General features: G+C 38.7%; 1 protein-coding gene across 2 annotated transcripts; it reads right to left on the bottom strand.

The window, feature by feature from the left end:
• Positions 1-3,101: 3,101 nt before the first annotated feature.
• Mmadhc (metabolism of cobalamin associated D) lies at positions 3,102-19,813 on the bottom strand. 2 transcript variants are annotated; one of them, XM_050139922.1, is made up of 8 exons: positions 19,677-19,813; positions 19,398-19,454; positions 15,944-16,088; positions 14,403-14,620; positions 11,635-11,740; positions 10,457-10,587; positions 4,580-4,666; positions 3,102-3,620 (listed from the first exon to the last, which is right to left on the bottom strand). In XM_050139922.1, the coding sequence occupies exons 2-8, from the start codon at positions 19,404-19,406 to the stop codon at positions 3,426-3,428; spliced, it is 891 nt and encodes a 296-aa protein (XP_049995879.1). In that variant the 5' UTR covers positions 19,407-19,454; positions 19,677-19,813; the 3' UTR covers positions 3,102-3,425. The 2 variants fall into 2 exon arrangements, with proteins under 2 accessions (XP_049995879.1, XP_049995880.1); XM_050139923.1 differs by having other exon boundaries at positions 19,719-19,797.
• Between the last annotated feature and the right edge of the window lie 63 nt (positions 19,814-19,876).

Here is a 19,876-nt window from a genome sequence, read left to right as displayed (position 1 = left end):
TTGTAAAAACTTGAGGTTTTATTTCCTCACCAATTTTAGGGCCTCTTTATTATTTTGAATAAGTCTTTTGATTGCTATTGACATGGTGTGTGTGCGTGCAATCTTCAACTCTTAGCTGTGTTCTTCATAATGGTTTTTGATCAAAGCCATTTTAATATAACCAGATCTCTCAAAATTTCCCCTGTATAGTCATACTCTTTCAAAACATGTTTTTTGCTTACTCTAAGTTCACAAAAGTCACTTTCTTGCTGACAGCTTTAGTCATTCACATGAAGACCTATGATCCATTTAGAAGTAATTTGTATGTGGTGGAAGGACCATGAGAACTTGTGTGAGAACTCTATCTGCTAGCCCAGAATACATCCTGAAAAGACCATCCCTTCTAAGCAAAGCATTCCTGTAGTCACCGTGTACCATAACCTCTGATGTGAGATTCCCCTCTGTATGCTGTGAATACCATTGGTTAATAAAGGAGCTGCTTTGGGCCTATTGCAGCACAGAACAGGGCAAGGCGGGAATTTCAAGCAGATAGAGGAGAGAGTAGGAGGAGTCAGGGAGAAGCCATGTAGCCACCAGAAAAGACAGATGGCCAGAACCTTACCAATAAGCCACAATCACGTGGCAATACACAGATTAATACAAACGGGTTAATTTAAGATATAAGAGCTAGCTAGATATATGAATAAGCTAATAGGCCAAGTGGTGTTTTAATTAACACAGTTTCTGTGTGCTTATTTCAGGTCTGGGTAGCCGGGAAACGAATGAGCAGCCTCTGACTACAAACCTCCAGGGATAATTTGGAGCCAGATGCTCAAATGTCTTATTTTAAGTCTTTATAGTTGTTATAACTTACATGGATACTATGGACATAAAGGAGATAGACAACTTATTAAAGTTAAAACATCAATCAGTAATAAAAGGGAGTTCAAGGCAAAATTAAAGACCAAACAAAACTAAAACCTTAAAACTTGTTTTCTGTATAGAGCAAAATTATATAGTGTTAACCAAAGACTATGCATTATAAGAGAAAGAAAAGATAAAGTTCCAAATAATAGAGTTACCCAAATACTATAACACAGGTGTTGACAGAGGTTTCTGTTTCACCAGGTCCCGAAATCATTTAGTCCCAAAGAAATACACATAAGTCTTCATTAATCATCTTCATTAATCATGAACTGGTTGGCCTATTAGCTCAGGCTTATTAATTAATTCTTACATTTTAACCCATAATTCTTGTCTGTGCCAACCATGTGGCTTGATACCTTTCATCAGCGAGGCTTTCTCATCTGCATTCTCTACGTCTGGGTGATGACTGCAGACTCCTTCCTCTTCCTAGAATTCTCCATTCTTATTGCCCTGCCTCTACTTCCTGCCTGGTTGCCCTGCCTTTACTTCCTGCCTGGCTACTGGGCAATCAGCATTTTATTAAACAAGTACAAGAAACAAATCTTTACAGGGTAAAACCATTGTCCCACAGCACACATAAGAAGAGAAAAGATCAGCAAGGGTGTGGTAGTCAGAAAGATGACTACTACAGAACTCCTTGAGTTAATTTGCACCTGATAAGGTCATTATTAATGTAAAACCCTAAAGCCATCATTTCGTAAATCTTTAATTCAGTCAGTCCACTGTTTTCTCTTACTTTCTTAAACACCCCTTTCATCCACTATTGCTCCACTTTAGAACACACTAATAGTTCAACCTCCATACACAGAAAGCTGAAAGCTAAAAACAAAACAAAAACAACAAAAACTGATGCTCAAACCCCCTTGGGTTAATGAGTGTAATCTGTGAATGTAGAGGAAAATTATGAAATATTCTCTTAGGTAACCCAAATATATAGTTGAAGTTGTGGTATATGGTGCTTTGGAACAGTGGTTCTAAAATGCAGGCAAAGCTGTTAAATACAATGTTAACTTGGTTGTACTTGATTTAAAAAAACAAACAAACAAACAAAAAAAACCTAAGTATTTTGTCACTTAATATAATCTGGATATGTTTGAAAACATTTTTGTTACCATCCGGGGTTTGCTTACTGTACCTAAGTAGGCAGAGACTAGGGTGATGCTAAGCATACCACACATTATTGAATAGGTTCCCAAACAAAGGTTTATCACTCAAAGCATATGTACTGCAGATGTGGACTACTTTGGGGCAAGCAGTCCTAAGAGAAATGTAGGGTTCTGTTCAACATAGGAATTTAGTTGCTGCTATAAGTAGTAGAAACCCAAGGAAGACAAACAGGCTTTAAACTTGGAGAGAACTTCTCTTTCAAGTGTAGCATGCTATAGTTGTTTTCAGATATGTATTAACTAAATCTTTTAAGATATGTATTTCAGTAAACTTTAAGAGAAATTTAAGGCATGCAGAGTCCAAGTCCTGTTTCTTTACTAAGGGCAGCACTAGCGTTAGGAAGCCCTAAAGTTTTCTCTCCTTCAGTTCTGCAGCTCTTCAGATGCTTAGATCTCTTGATAACCACGGAGAACAACAGACAGTGTGTATAAATAAAAGAAACACAGCTGTGTTCCTGAGCTGGATCTTAGGTGAGCTGTGCTATGCTTATTCGGTTAATACTGTACAATTATGTTCTTGTGTAAGTAAACACATTGAAATGGGTACCTGAGGCAAGTTATAGATTGGCAGAAGCCTCAGCAATGAAAGTCAATTCATTTAAAGTTATAACGAAACAGTGTAATAAGCTCTGCAGAACAGAGAATGAGGCATCTCTGGAGTGATGGAGTGAGGGTTATGACTTGGAGCTGAGGCATCAATTAATCTGAAAATAATTATATTTACCTGTTTAACTACATGGTTAAGAAATGTAATTTAGTATAAGAATGATATACCTTTATACATAAAAGATATATTACTTTCACTATTTTTCACTATTTTTTTTCCTGCTTAACATTGTTTGAAAATAGCACTCAAACTTGGGCCAGTTTGATTAGCAATTGAGAAAAATAAATTAGAAAAGTAAATTTATAATGAATCTAGAATTACCAATAGTAATACTAAAAAAACCCTTAAAATTTAACGTTGTACTTCTTTAACCTGTTAAATAGCTGCATTTTTAAACTATTGAAATGAAGAAACACAAGCTATCATAGCCAAATGTATGATTTATTTTTGGAAAAAATAATTAAACTAATAAGGTTTTCCCAATAAAGGGGAGAATTAACAATAAGAGACCATACATACCCTGGTTACATGTAGATGACCACATTCTGCAGAACGTGGGGGTGTTCAACACATACTCCAGAATATGAGTAGCATTTGCAATATTGCAATCTAAGCCACCTGCCAATGTAAACCCATAAATGATGAAATAAATACCTAAAACCAGAATCCCATAGAAGCTGAGTTCCTCAACAGTGTTTATACAGAGCACTCCATTACAGACAGAGCTGAATAATCACAGGGCATGGCTAGTTTCCACTGAGCTTCTGCATGATATGGCTGTCTGCTGCAGCATTAGTGAAGATACTTCCTACAAACACATGAGTACCCCAGAGACTGTGACGGATCACTTTACAGCAGCCAAGGTCATCAACAGAGAATCCTAAATGCCGATAACGTTCATCTGTTTCAAAAAGCGTGTTGTTTGTATATGGTCCAAAAAACTAGAAGAAATAAGAAATGAAGTAATATTTTCATTAGGAAAAAAGACATTACAGGAATATTTATATAAATCCAAGTGTATCTATGTGTTTAATATATTTTTTTATCCAATAAAAGGTCACATGCAATACCTAAACTGTTCTAGCACACCCTCCCCGGTTCTTATGCATGCTAGAAATGGAAAATGAATTATCAAATAAATTTCAAATTACCTAGAACTGAATGTATAGCATTGTACAAGCTTTAAAGATGAACAAAATCTCAGAGAATTATCTATGAATCATCTCCATCACTGTTAGAAAAGGGGACAAAAGCCAGGTCTTCTAGTCACAATGACATTCTACTTGACTCTGAGAAGTAGCAGGTACATATTTCTATTTTAAAATTAAAAAATTATTTTATGAGGCTGGAGAAATGGCTAAGAAGTTAAGAGCATTGACTGCTCTTCCAGATATCTGGAGTTCATTTCCCAGCAACAACTTGACTGCTCACCACCATCTATAATGAGATCTAATGCCCACCTCTGATGGGCAGGCAAACATGCAGAGAGAATACTATATACATAATAAATACATCTTTAAAAATGATTTTATTACTTCCCACAATTGAAGTATGTGACCATTACTATATAAAAGCTTCCAAAAAGTTACTTCTGTAATTTTTTTTTACAGTTTATATTTTAACTTCAAAATACTTTTGTCTTTTAAGAAACTAGACTAGACCACAGTAGTTCCTAAGTTTTAGCTTACAAATAATAAACATACACCTCTGTTTCATTACTATTAACAGAAACAGTGCTGTAAGTTCTAGAATTGTGAAACCAAGGGATATAACAGTAATCCTTCTTTGGATAATATACTGGACTGTAATAGATTTTTTTTTGCCAATAGGAGAGTTATAATTTTATAATAAGAACTGTATCTACTTCGTATAAACTGGCTTTCAAGATGCATTTACTCACTGCCAAACCAGATGATGGGTCAATGAAGTCAGCCCAATATCCTTCAGCCCGAAGAGCATAGCAAATTTCCTTAGCACCATTAATGAACTGCAGAGGAAGATAACATCAGTGCCAACCCAGCATTACTCCAATTGGTTTATGTTTAAAATTAAATGTCATTTTATTGTATAGCTTGCCCTAGGCTCTAGGATTAAACACTAGCAGCTGAGGTAAAACAAAACAACAAAATCTGAATACAGGTAGGTGGAGCAGAGGAAATCAATAGGATACCCACTTTTCACTAAACATTTGTGTGTCTTTTACACATGATATGTATGGTTGCTAAATACCATGTACAGCTCAGGATTTTAGCCTTAATATCTATGGTGTATGTGTCGATCACAACTAAGTACTGAAAAGTCAGTAGCAAGTTTAAGTCCAGACTGCACTGCGGACAAGAAGAGCATCATGGATGCCAAAAACCCAAGGCACAGCCTTCATTCTAGTCACCACAAAGAGATAAACCCAATCTCAGTATCCTGCTGAAAGCTAGAACAGTGACCAAAATATGTAAGACAACTATTTTTTATGTGAAAAAGTCATGGTCTTTGAGAAAATGGAAGCAAATGTCTATCTGTAGAGACCTTTTATTTAAGGCATTTTGTTTGTTTTGTTTTTTGTCAACTTGACACAAGCTAGGGTCTTCTGAGAAGAGGAAATCTCAACTGAGAAAATTTCTCCATCAGCTTAGCCTACAGAGGCCTGTAGGGAGGCATTTTCTTGATTAATGACAGACATGGAGGGATCTGGCCCACTCCAGGTAAGGCCATCCCTGAACAGTTGGTCTTGGGTCATATAAGAAAGCAGGCAAAACAAGACTTGGAAAGCAAGCCAGTAATCAGTGTTTCTCCATGGCTTCTGCTTCAGTTCCTGCTTTGAACAACTGCCTTAACTTCCTTCAACGATCATCTGTGACCAGGACATGTAAACCAAATTAACTCGTCACCAATGTTGGAGTTACTTGCAGAAACAAAAAGTAAACTAGGAGAGAGTAGATTCCAAGCCAGGAGATAGTGTCACTGTGTTTAGGAGGCAAAGTAAGAATTCTGGACCCCTGAAGCCCTTGGACTTGTCTGGCAGAGCACTGTAAAGAGGCCGAAACAAAACAGGATCCCAGTAACCTATACAGCAATGCACCCTGGCTGCTTAGCAAAAAACTGAGCCAAGTAAGAAAGAGGCAAGATTCTAACAGGCCTAGGAAATTCTCACACTGTAAAACTTGTAATATGCAGGGGACACACAGAATTCTGGCCCATCAAGAGTGAAGAGACACAGCACTTCTGACATTCAGCTAACACTGGCTCCAATGTCCAGGATTTAGAAATGCAGAATATACACCTTTAATCCCAGGACTCGGAGGCAGAGGCAGGCGGATCTCTGTGAGTTTGAGGCCAGCCTGGTTTACAAGAGGTAGATCCACGACAGGCACCAAAGCTACACAGAGAAACCCTCTCTCAAAAAACAAACAAACAAACACAAAACAAAAAAGAAATGCAGAATATATTCTGCACCAAACACCAGCAAATTACAGCCCTGGAGCAAATCCAGCTCACTGATATATAGCCATATCCATGAATGTATTTAATGTCTATGGTTGTTTTAGCAATGTAACGCAGAGCTTATAGCTGAAGTGGATTGCCTAAGATGCCCATAATACATAAGTCCCCCATCTGTGAATTTATTTTTTATGGTTTTGGCTGTGGTCAACTGTCCTCAAGGCATATACTAATCTGAAAATTCTAGAAATAATGAATTAATTTGTAAGTTTTAAATGACAAGCCATTCTGAGCAGTGTGATAAAATCTCTTAACATCTGGCCAGCCTGGGATGTGGATCATCTTTTGGATCAGTGTATCCAAACCAAATGCTACCCCCCTGTTAGACCTGCTTTGATTATCCAATAAGCTGTGGAGTAGCCCAATTACTGCAGACTAACCATTGATTTCCTTAATAATAACCCCACCGTGCAGAGACAATGATGCTTGCAATTAGCACACATCAAAGAAAAACTTCCTTTAAACAAAAAAACAAAGTAAAAAGAGACCGTATTCACAAAGCTTCGTTGCCAACTTCTGCCATTCTGCAGCATTAGTAGTTACTATTAATCTTTGAATGTGCCACTCACCTACAGTAAGCTCTATCATAGGCATATAAATACACTGTAATCAAAGTGCGGGCTCTGCTCTTACCATTGCATAAAGAAGATGACTGTGCCTGGGACTTGTTAAAGTTTACAGGAGGCCACTGTGATGACGGTACTAATGAGACAGACGAGATCAAGCCGGAATGGGATTACTCATGCTACTGTCACTAATTAGTTAGTAATCAAACAGAATTTAAACAAGTCAGCTTTCAGAAACAGCCAGAAGACTGACAGCAACCAATCAGAAAGGCCCTAGTTTACCTGAGTCAGCATGATAATTAACTCCTCCCTGTTCTAACTCTGTAAAAAAAGAATCAGTAACCTTGTTCTACTTTCTTCAGCCCCTCTATCTATATGGCCAAAGCCTTCTGTTCAGCTTTCAATAGCCGTTATCTGTATCAGAGTCCAAGAAAGGAAGTTAGATAAAGAGACTGTGAAATTTGGCCTGAAGCTGCTTTCCCATTTTGACTCAGAACATATTACAACTAAGAGCCTGAGTCCAGCCTAACTTAGGAGTCTGTTTCACAACACAGGCCTGAGCACTGCTCACTCTCAGGCTGCCAACTGATCGCCGTGCTCAGTAAGGCAAATTCAGAGCTACAGCCATAGCGTTTCTGGACTTCATGCCTACTTTCTGTCTACTAATGCTGCTTGGGCACATGGCAGGCTGGAGGTCTCTGAACTTACCCTTCTGAGGGCTGGGTCACTTGTAAGTCAAACAGACTTACTGTAAATTTCACTTGCCACAACTTTTTATTTTTTCAGAACTACATTTATTGTAATTTTTTGGATAAAGTTTAATGATTCCTATGGAGGCATAGCACCTAAGCTAACTTTTTTCTCCATATCCACCTGTAAACTGGTGACATATAATAAACAATGCTCTATTCTGTAGATTATCACCCACATTCAACATTAATTTCTGTTGATGTATTTCATAATCTTTGCTAAGTCTTAAAATTCAAGTCATTTGATTGTATTCCAACTTAATGAAAACTAAAAAGAACAAAACAATACAACCAAGCATGTACAAAGGTTAACTAAAAGAATCTCATATAATTACAAGCACCAGCAAATTTCTACGATATGTATTCATCAAAGACAAACAGTGACATCTGCTGGAAAAGATCAGAATAGGACATGATAATAAGCTACACCTCTCAACATAGCTGAAAGTCAAAACCCACCATAGGAAACTGAAAGAACTATACTGGACTCAGTATCAAATTAGATAAGAATCTTGAGATGATCAGAAACCAGCACTACTATGTGATGCTTAAGAATGAGCCCTGTGGCTGCTCAACAAGTGATGGGAACTATCCACCTGTCAAGCCTTTAATGTGTAAATAAGTTGTCTGCTAGTTATTGCCTACTTAAATCCTCTTAAATCTGAACGTATGTCTGTTTTTTACATATGGTCTCTCTCACTACGTTTTCCTGGCTGGCCTGAAACTTACCATGTGGACCAATCTGGCCTCAAACTCCCAGAAAGCCACATGCCTCTGCCTCCTGAGTGCCGAGATCAAAGGCGTAGGCCACTACACCCAGCCTGAATGTCAAATACCTCTATTTAATTCCATTTTAGTTAGTGTATAATATACTTACATCTGTTAAAACACTATGGCATGCAGCATGGATTTTAACTGGTCTTAATAATGAAAACAGATAGTAGGGGCTGAAAGCTGAAAGATCAGAGAAGCAGAGCAGCCAGTCACTGTTCTTACCTCTACAAAATACTCAGACTGAATGGGGTAGCCCTTCTCTACAAGTCCTCAGACTGAATGCTCTAAGCTCCTATCTCCTCCCATTGTATCTCCACCCAATCTCTTTCCAACTCCACCTCCTTAGGGCTTGGTTTAAAGGCACGTGACTCCTAAGTACTGGGATTAAAGGTGTGAGTCTCTACTGCCTGGCTGTTTTTCTTTGAGACTCTACTGCCTGGCTTAGTTTTTCTTTGCTGCCCAGGGTGGCCTTGAACTCCCAGGGATCCTTCTGCCTCTGCCTCCAAGGTGTTATGATTAAAGGTGTGATCCTCAGGCAAGCTTTATTTGTTATAGCACAAACAAAATATAATCACAGTGGCATGTATTAGTAAGTGCTTTGTGGTACATTTAAAATACTGCTGAAATGTAAACTATATTATCACAAAAAAAGAGAACCATCTGGTTAACCCCCCCCTCCCCAAAGTAACAGAATTTTAACATTGTCTTACATGGAAATCAGTAAGGATTTTTCAACTAGAGTGAGCTAAGGCACTCAGATGAGTCATTCTGAATCTATCATAGAGAAGAATACTCTTTCTTGTCCTATAGACAAATTCACATAATCCAATGTCAATTTTAAGGTAATTATTACATAGTTTTAAATTATTAAATATATATGTATAGAAGTAATTATCTGAGATTTTTATCTGATTGATAAGAAGAATGCTATGGTATAAGGTAAGCTAGGGTCAGAGCATATGTATTATTTAAATTATCTTAATTTGGGGGGTAGGCATATCATCAGCATCTATCAAAATTTAAAATGATAGTAATTCAGTCATCTTCTATCTAGAAGTCTATGGGGATTAGTGCTCATAAATATATGTAATATTGATTTTCCCAGCTGTTTGCCAGTAATAGCAAAATTGGATTTTCAATTTATAAATCATAAAGGAAATTTTAAAATAACCTAAAATTTTGTTTACTTATAATATAATGCAGATTTTTATAATAAAATATATCTACATATAAATAAATGTTTATCTACATTGTAAATATAATATATATTAGTGTCAAAACCTATCTTCAGTTGAAAGCAAAGGGCAGAAAAAAGATGCAGAATGTATTTTATCCTGTCACATTGCTCAGTGTTACTCTTTATTCCTTAGAGATGACTGTGTGATTTTCATTACTTGCTATTCTATAGAGGTGTAGAGATGCAAGAGGGACAGAATAATAGATTTTAGAAAAATTGGAAATTTACAAACATTCAGAAAAGAAATAAACAAAACTAAAATGTTCACGAATACCCCAGAAGCACTCAGAAAAGCAAACATTCATTTAATAATATCCATATGGGGGACTGGAGAGAGATGGTTAAGAGATTAAGAGCTCTGATTGCTCTTCTAGGACTGCTGAGTTAAATTCCCAGCAGCCACATGGTGGCTCACAACCATTTATAATGTGTCTGGTGCCCTCTTCTGGCCTGCAGTGCAGGCATATACACAGGTAGAACACTGTATACATAATAAATAAAATAAATCTGAAAAAAATTTTCACACTCTGTTTCCATAATTTATGGCTAATATTTATTGTACAAAGTTGCTTCCAACCTGTTGGCTGCTTTTAGCAAATGATTAACACAACACAAACATACACATATTCAATATTTTGAGTCATGGGCACAAAAGAGTACACAACAGATTACAGCTATGCAACAGTTTAAGTTGTAAAAGTTGATTACCTGGGAAACCCAAGGCAAGTTAGATCATTGTTACATTATTCTATTAAAGGCAGGTTAATAAAACAGGCTGACTATATATAGAATAACAGTCTAAATCTAAAATAAGCTCAATGTAGATTATTAACTTAGCTATGAAGTCCACTGAAGTTCTAGTCTCTTAGAATGGATTTTCATAATATGCGGTTACAACTGGTGTAGTGACATTTAAATACGACAGCACTAAGTTATTAGGAAACTGGAGGACTTACCTTCTCCAAGAGCATCTCTCTTTCAAGTTCCACCTCTTCACTCCAAACAGTCATGTCATTTTCAGTTTTCTGTGTCACGGTCAGAATCATTAGTTTGTTATTAGCCACTTCTGGAAAAAGTGACTCAAAATCTAAAAATAAGAATGTAAAGCCCAAGAAGAAAACAGTTAGCTTTTCACAAAGAGCTTTAGTTCATAAAGACAGCTTACTCAGGAAGATGAAAATAAGGCAGTCTTCCCAGTGTACACTACTTCTGAAGAGTACAAGGAATGCACTTTTGTTGGATGAGCTGAAACAGCAACGCCAACAGCTAGGTTAAGCTATACTACACCCACCCATGCTTTACTACTAACATGGTTTTCAAAACAATTTATCATTAGGAGTTTAGTGACAACAGGTCAAAGTGCAGGGTAAGTGACTGGAGAGCAAACAGCCACAAATATGACATCTGTATCACACCAGCTCTCAGAAAGAACTGTAGTGAAATACTATCTTCTGGACATGCAGAACCTTCTGTGCTTATGAACTCACAGCAGCTGTGCAGAACACCTGCACAAGATGACGGTGACTAACATTCTAGCATGAAGCCAAGAGAGGCTAGCAAGTCCCCAACCCTAACTGAGGAGCTATGGAACAGGTGATGGCCTCTGGGGGAAGGAGAGTCAGTTTTTTTTAAGGGTGTTACTCATAGTAAGTTGACCATGCTCTCCTGAGCGGCCCCCACCCAGATGTACATGGGCAGCACTAAATAGATTCCATGGTTTATTTTTGAAAAAGAGAAGGATATGGAGTTGGGATGGGAACAGTCCAGGGAGGTGGTGGTAGATCCTCCAAAAGGGAGAGAAATGGAAATGAATATATATGAATATAATCAAAATTCACTGCATGAAATTCTCAAAGATTCCTCTTTACAAATTATATACAAACTTATGAAAAAATTAGTTACAATAGTCACACCAGAGTAGAAATATGCAATTTAAGGAAAAGTTACTATGAATCTTATTATTGCTATGTAACCGAAACGAGTTCAGACATCAGAGGACAAGCAATCATTCCCAACAGGACACAATAAAGACCAGCACACAGAGCCTGAGAAGTGCTGGGTCCATCTAAGCATGCGACGACATTACTAACATTATCTAATACACACTTGTGTTTCAATGCAGCAAGTATGATACCTCTTTGCAGCAGTTCTGGACATGTTTGGATCACACACTCCACTCTGGCATTTTCAAAGTAAGTTTCTGCACTGTTAATTTCTTGTTCAGCAGGTGTATTGCTACTCTGTGGAAACAATGACAAGGATGAAAGGGAAACTTGAGTTCAATATTCGTTAAGAATTTAAGTTAAAATATTTTACAAAATTGTTCTAATGGAAAGTAAGGTAATGTTTCACACTAAAAATAGTATAAATTCTGAAAGCTCTAAAGAAATAAAAGAAAATGTAAGAAAAATATATAAATATACAGACATTCTGGGATATGATAAGAGCAGGATAAAATATTATAATAAAAACCTTACAAAATTATCTTTTGTGATGTTTACATGACATCACATTACTGTAAAATTGGTATGAAGCTAATTTTAAAAAATGGTCAAATAATATAGTTTTAACCACAGGAAGGGCTTAGAGGTAGGTATTCAGTTGAAATTTAGCCATGGCTTACAATATATTAGGCCCTTTGATAAGAGTAGACAGCATTAAAAAATAAGGTACTTTTGAAAATCCAACTTTTACTCTCAAATAGATCTAACAGGGAAAAACAGCATTTACAAAAAAACTAATTCAATGTGAAATCACTACAGAATGAGAAAAAAGCTTTTGGGGATGGAGTTCTGGAGGAAAGAATGTTGCTAGCAGGGATGAGGAAAAGCTGAAGCAGTGGTAATAGGTAATAGATGGAACTGTTTACAGGTTAGGGATTCCGGAGGAAAGCGGTGCAACAAGTCAGAGAGCCTGCAGCAGCCTGGACTGCATTGTTTCTGCTTTCACTGAAAATATACAGAAACAAAGGCTCACAAAGGTTAAATGACACAAAGGTTAAATGACACAAAGGTTAAATGACATTCTTAAAGTCACAAGCTAAGTGTCAACACCTAGACCCAGATTTATCCTCTTTTCCTAGTCCACTATGTTATAACGTTCCTAAAAATGCAGGTAAAAGAAATAGTTCTTGAAGTCTGACAGAGTTGAAAGGACAATAACTTAGGAATAAATTCACAGATTGGAGAAATGTGATTTTGAAATTATTTGTGGAACATGCTAGCAGAGCGAGGCAAGGATGGTCCTCTAATTTTATCTAAGGGCAGAGGAAAGATAGCTATACTATGCACATGACTGATCAGACAGGAATAAGGACAAAGTTTGAGGGGATTAAAGAACCACTTCAGTATTAAATGCAAAATTTGGGACCTGCCAGATACACAAATAAAAACAGCCGGGGGCAAATGTCAGAACTAATACTGAGCTAGGAATTATAAAGACTTAAAGCCAATGAGCTAGTGACTAAAGAGGAACTTAAACGAGAAGACTAACAATAGAATTTGTGGAAAAGATTAAGTATTTAGTATGGAGAAGAACAAAGAAATGAGAAGAATAAGCAAAAATCATCTAATATAAAGAGATCCAGGAAGCCAACGATGTCCCAATGTGTCCTGTCATCTAAAAATGCTCATACTTTGAGAGACTTGTGTACCAAATAATACAGCTTTATAAAATAAATAACAAGGGCTGCCAAGATAGCTCAATGGCTAAGAGCATAATTGCTCCTGCAGATGACTGGAGTTCAGTTCCACTTCAGGTAGCTCCCAGCACCTGTAACTCCAGTTCTAGAAGACCTGACACCTCTTGACTACATCGGCATTTGACTCATGTGCATGTCCCCACACATAGACACATATGCCACATAATTAAAAAGTAAATCTTTAAAAGCAAACAAAAAGTCATCACTGCCATAAAAAACAAACAAACAAACAAACAAAAAAACCTTTACTTAACTCTGTGTGGCAATGTTACATCTTAGGAGTATGACCCAAACTGTGAGATGTATGTAGCCTTCTATTTCCACAAATAATGGTGCAACTCCAGTTTAAGCAACGGTAACATGGGGGCTCAGGAGGTATCCCCTCATGCAAGTATTCCCAGTACCCACTTAAAAGTTAGACAAGGAGGCATACACATCTGTATCCTCGTGTTGGGGGCCTTGCTGGCCAGCCTTGCCAAAATAAGCTTTGATCCAGTGACACACCCTGCCTCAAAGAATAAGGTGGAGAAGATGCAGCTAACATATTCTATGAACTTTGGTTTCCATTCTTGAGCAAGCATACTTGCACACACATTTGGACAACACAAGAAAAAAAAAAGAAAAAAATTTCAAAAACCTCCTCTAATCCCTTGAAAATAATTTTTTCTTCTTTTCCCCTCTAAAAAAATCAATATTTAGACTGTTTTTCTTTTTAGCTGACTATATATGAAAAACATCAAAGATGTCAAAAAATTTCTTAAGAGGACTAGAGAAATATAAAGTTAGCAGGAACTAAGTCTATCAACAAATTATAATTGCCCCAGGTGGCCTGAAATTCACAATGTCCTGAACCTAGAGATCTTCCTCCTTTCACTGGTCAGGTGCTGGGATTACAGGCACCATGTGACATCATGACAGGCCCCTAACCAGTATTTTTAGAAGTAAAAAACAAGAAACCTTAATCTTTAGCAATATAAAAAATTAGTCACATTCAGAATAAGCAGTTACCAAAAATGTATTTTTGAAGAAGTATTTAATAGAGATTATGATTTAAACATGTAAACTGAACAGTGCAAATACATTTTTGAAGGCTGCTTATGCTGCTTGTGTATATACTTTTTTTTTTACCCTTTCAATAAAATTATTGTACTCAGTAATCAAAAAGTAACACAGCATTATTAAGAGCAACAATGTTAACCAACCTGAAACTCATTCACATATTGTGCCATTACAAATTCGTGTCTCTCTGTTGAAAGAGGCTCTGCTAAAACATCAGGCAAAGTTTTATGGGTCAAGCTTTTCTTCTGTGAAGCAGTACCATTGAGGTGACAGTCAAAGCCCATATTCCCAGGAAGCTGGAATCTCTGATCCTGAGGGCCAAATGGTCCCATAGTTTCATCAGGCCACACTGTTCGGGAGCCTGAAAGAAATCAAATGGACTGTTAGTCTTCATGTGATATAAATGGGAAGTCAGCTGTTAAAAACAAAACAAAGTGCAGGGAAGCTGTAGGCTTTGAATGGTCCGGTGAACTTAAACTGAAGTAAAGTTCTTGAAGGAACAAGAATTCCATGTATTATACCTTTGGGACACATGAGGTTAAGCTTCTAAAAGCCTTTGGTATTTTGGCATGCATTATGAGTTTCAGGTATGGAATGTGGAATTTCTCAAAGCTTTCTAACCACCACCCAGCCTCTTGGACAAGGACTTATAATTTGGAAACTGCTGCTGAGAGAACTAATAAAGAATATTTATCAAGAAAGTAACAATTTAAATACCTTAGAATGATCGGTATGATAGTGATTCAAAAATCAGATTAAAAGAAGCACTGGAGATTTTGGCCAAATTACTCAACAAATTCTTAATAAACATACCATGTGCTTGCTAAGTGACTTAGCAATAGTTGACAAGATCAGGGACCTGGCTGAGGGAAGACTGTGTGTCAGAGGACTGGTGAGATGGCTTGGAGACCGAGAGTGCATCCTGCTCTCAGAGGAGCTGAGTCCAGTTCCCAGAACTCAAGTAGGGCTGCCCACAACTGCCCTTACTCCATTTCCAGGGACTGAACACTCTTCTGGCCTCTGCAAGTACCTGCACTCACATACCATGTACACATAATAAAAATAAAAACAAAATCTTAACAAAAGAAAACAACAACAACAAAAACCCCCTAGAAATTGTGAAGCCAAGTGTGGGTAACACTGGACTTCCTTCCAATGGCTCACTTTAGTATGTTTTAGCTTGTATGACAGTAAGACAGCACTATGCACTGAATATTGACTTTTGATATTTTCTCTGGGTAGCAACATGCTATACAATAATCTCTCTTGTATTCAGGCAGTGAACTTTAGTTCTTAGTCATGGGATACACAGCATACTACACTGCCTAACTATGATGAGTGAGCAGGATATTAAGCATATCAAATGTGCTTATTTTTATTAAATTTTTTTTATTTATTTTAGATTCTGATTTAGTTTGCCCTCCGTCCTCTCCAGCCATTCCCTCCCACTCTTAAGTTATAATATCTTCAATTACAATGTGTTTCTTAGGATATATTCCTATAAAAAACATTGTTTTATTTTTTGTAATATTTTAACATTCTGATACATCTAGGTAGAATGTTATTTTATTTTCAATGGAACAAACAAAAGTTTAAAAATATAAAGCTCCAAGAAAAACCATTATAGAAAATACAATATAAAAGGTTTTACAGTATAATAAAAGCAGTTAAGTCTTTTACTTACATATATCCGTGGGTGCAGTGGCCACATGAGACTCATCAGACCCTGAAGACCCTGCAGTTGAAAAGGCTTTTGGATTGATAACTCTTCTCACTAAAGAACAGAATCCAGGCAGATAGGAAACCAGTCTGGCCCTGTTACAGAGCACCTAGTAACAACAGAAATCAACAGATTTGGAGACAAATAATAAATTCTGACAAGCCTTCATACTGTGTTTCATCTTTGTATGTGTGCGCACACACATATGGTGTATGATATAAATTACACAGCCTCTCTAATTTTAAATTAAAAGCCCTGGACCCTTGGCTTCCTCTGGTGCTACAGGTGTGTACTGTATGTGCTCAGAAGGCTGGAGGATGCTCCATCACTCTCCACCTCAGTCTCTCACTGGGCCTGCAGCTACTGTGCTGGCCATCAAGTCCCAGGAGTCTTCCTGTCTCTACCTTCTCCATGGTGGTAGGGTTATAAGCATGTACTGCTATGTTTGCAATTTTACGTGCTGTGAACGCAAATTTAGGGTCTCGTGTTTATGCAGTAAGCTAATTCATCCCATTGTGTTCTATCTTTTAAAAACAACGCACATCACTTTACTATCTCTGTGGACCATCTACTAGGTGACAGACTGTGTGCTTACAATTAAAAAAAAAAAAACAACCCACTATGAGACTTCTCAGAATTAAAGTGGGGGCCAAGTATGCCAAACCCTAACAAGGAGGCCATGCTAAGAAGCAGGGAGAATGTTTACCTGATAAATGGAACTGTTACAGAGAGACTACCCAAACCAGAACCTTGCAAAGGCCACTGTAGAAACACGTCTATGAGGATGCCTAGCCAGTAACTGCCTGTCCACCTTTGGACTGATGTCACCTGGTGTTGATCCACAGCGCCAAGAGCAATCCAACAAATTATGCAACCTGTCATATTAGAAAACCCTTGACCCTTGGCTTCCGCCTGGGTTGCTTATGGCCATGCTTGGCCTGCCGTGAGTCCTGCAATCACTATTGCTCCCAAATAAACTCTGTTCTTCAGATTCACCTCACAGCACAGCACTACATGAACAGACAATGTGCTGCTTTGGGATAAATGGGTATGTTTTTTCAATAAAGGTCAAAAGATGAATCCATGAAGGCTGCCTTATTAATAAATACTACAAATGTAGAGTGACTGGAAAGATTCTGCTGTCCTTAAACCAAAGACTTCAGGACTTTTCCTTGGACCCTCATGTTTCCTTTCTGATCCCTTTCTTCTTCAGCTGCTGCAGACCATGCTACTACTTCCCATTCGATTACTTCCTCTTGGTTTAAAAGCAATGTTCACTTTCCTTAATTTAGCATATCTTTGTGGTATATTTTCTGATCTTACATTTATTTCCCAGACTGAGTTAAAAATCGATGAATATGTAAATATGGAGGTACGGCTAGACTTTAGCAGCATACTTAGGTTAGAATAGTTTAATGCGGAAGATGCAAATGATTTCCCAATATGGCTAATTGTTGGGAAATAGTTTTGTAACACAGGCACAGTCTTTCATTTGTGTGCTGTGCATGACTGCTTGCACACTGTGACATCAGCATTAACCTACAGCTCACAAAGCTTCAAGGATTTGCTGGCTGGCTATTTACATTTAAAAAATGTCCACATCATCTGACTTGGATTATCAGGCATGAGTTATCATACACAGTCATGAATGTCTGTGTTTCAGGGCTTAGACGAACTCAATGGTTTTCACATGAAAGAGGAGGTCTACAGTTGGTTCCAGCTATTTGTGGCTGACTGATCCCATCCTAGTCCAGACTCCATTGCTGCAGCACCTTCTGCACTTTCCAGGTAAGCAGATGTGTCTCTTCACGGAGAAGCATGCGACTTGGGAAATTTGATTAAAACTTTATGAGCTTCAGGAAAAAAGACTAAAGTAGGTATACCAGAGGAGTGGCAAGTTAGTGCTAAGTCATGGGCATTTTTATAACTCTGGATGTTTATGAATGTTTCACACTAACGTCTGCCCTGAATTTACTTATGACACATAAACCGACACAAAACCCTTACGGCTGACATCTGAACAGTAGAATTTCAATGTATTCACTATAAACTTCATTCTAACAAAGGACTTTTATCTTCCAATAAATTCATCCTATGGATTCATTTAAAATGAAGTCAGTGTAAATATTAGCATTCTATTCTATTCAGTCTCAACTTCCGTCCATAGGCCACTTTCGTATCACACCCATTCAGGGCGGGCTATGGCTCGGGAAAAACTCACCCGAGAACCTTCCCTCAGACTGGTAGTCTGCTCTTCACATCTGTCCCTACAGTCACACCCCCAAACACCTGGCAGTAACAGGAATGCCACCTCACTAACTGCTGCCACATTTACTCTCTCTGGTTAAACTACAACTTGAAGGTAAGCCACTGAGTGCGGCGCTCAGGATTCCCTGACATTCCACTGTCTCCTGATCCACCTTCACCTCCTACGTGCCCACCTGACTTTCAGGCAGGCAGACATGATACCCTAACATTTAAAGGGCACAGGGAAGAGTTTTTGTATTATAGCGCCTGGCCTTCTAATTCAAACCTTTGATGATCTAAGTTTCACTTAGCTCTCAAAACACAAGGTAAACATTTTTCCCACTAGGTGACCCCAAAGTCCCATTTTCTCTATGCACAGATCTCGCACTGCATCTTCTTCAAGCTTTCCAAAAAAAAAAAAAAAAAACTACTTAAAAATTGGTGTGTGCGCGTGCACACAAGTGTCTTCCGGCATGTGTGTGCACATATGTGTGCCTGGGGTCTGATGAGGCCAGAAGGCGGCACTGAATCCCCAGAACTGGAGTCACAGAGGGTTGTGACCTGTCTCGTGCCTGGGTCCTCTGCAAGAGCAGCCTGGGCTCCTAACAGCCCTCTTTTCAGCCCCTAGCATGTGTTACTTCTAATAAAAATCTTCATCTATTTCTTATGCCCTTTATCTATGTTCTAAGGGTGTGTATAGTATCTGGGTATCTACACTCATGTCTGTGAGCATGAATAAGGTAGGGTGTGTATAGTATCTGGGCACTTACACTCACGTCTGTGAGCGTGAATAAGAACTTTTCCTTTACTTCTGTAGAAACTGAAAGGTCACTTCCTATTCTGATAACTTCAAAACGTAAGGTTAACCAAAGGTTTTTGTTGTTTGTTTTTGGTAATGGGCTTACAACATTCTAAATATTTGCTGACATGACTTTTAGAAGTCATGCATTGAGTTTTAAGTCTATAAAATATGAAACTGGAGGAACGAACACACGAGAATTTAACAGAATGTTTGAGCCAAACTACTTTTAAATCATAAAAACTTAACTTCACACCCTCTGCTCCCCACTGCTGATGTATTAAGGCGACCATTATGCCAACGTCATCATAAAGCCGTCCCTCCATTTCCTAACCTGAGCTTCCAAACACCGTTGTTCCAAGTGTGACTTACATGAGCCATTTCTAGTGAAGAAGACGGCCGCAAATTCTCCCCTTTTGCAAAGACTCCCTGGGAAAGAGCAAAACGAAATAGGCTAGTGACAGCTCGGGCCGGGCAGTGTCAGCGCGTCCCTCCCCATCGCCGGGCCCCGGGAACCCGTGGGGCCGCCCGGGCGCAGGCTCGCAGGCCGGGGCCAGAGTCACCGGGTCTGAGCCCGGAGCGCAGGCTCGGGCGGAGCCCGGGGCAAAGGTGGGACGCCAGGGGCGGTACCGACAGCAGGGTTCCGGTCACCTCTGAACGCGCACGGGAGCCCGCGGGCGGAACCGTCCGTACCAGTCACCGGAGGGGCTCCGCGCCCAGGCCCGCTTCCCGTCCACTGCCAAGATGGCCGCCGCCACCGTCGCGACGGAGCCGCTGGGGACGCCCAGGCCCGAGGAGTCGCCTCCGAGCGCATCGATGCTGCCTGTCGATCTCCGAGCAGATGATGCTCG

This window comes from Alexandromys fortis, unplaced genomic scaffold (assembly GCF_014885135.2).
Source record: "Alexandromys fortis isolate MF-2015 unplaced genomic scaffold, M_Fortis_MF-2015_v1.1 scaffold_33, whole genome shotgun sequence".
Taxonomy (NCBI): Eukaryota; Metazoa; Chordata; class Mammalia; order Rodentia; family Cricetidae; genus Alexandromys; species Alexandromys fortis.
This window is presented reverse-complemented; position numbering and strand designations above follow the sequence as displayed.

Bases quoted from the DNA above. Each gene is read 5' to 3' on its own strand.
- Mmadhc (XM_050139922.1), bottom strand. The intron at 11,741-14,402 runs GTTGGTTAACAT...TTGTTTCCACAG, and splicing joins AATATGTGAATGAGTTTCAG to AGTAGCAATACACCTGCTGA. The intron at 4,667-10,456 runs GTAAGTCCTCCA...CTTCCTCTGCAG, and splicing joins GAGAGATGCTCTTGGAGAAG to TTCATTAATGGTGCTAAGGA.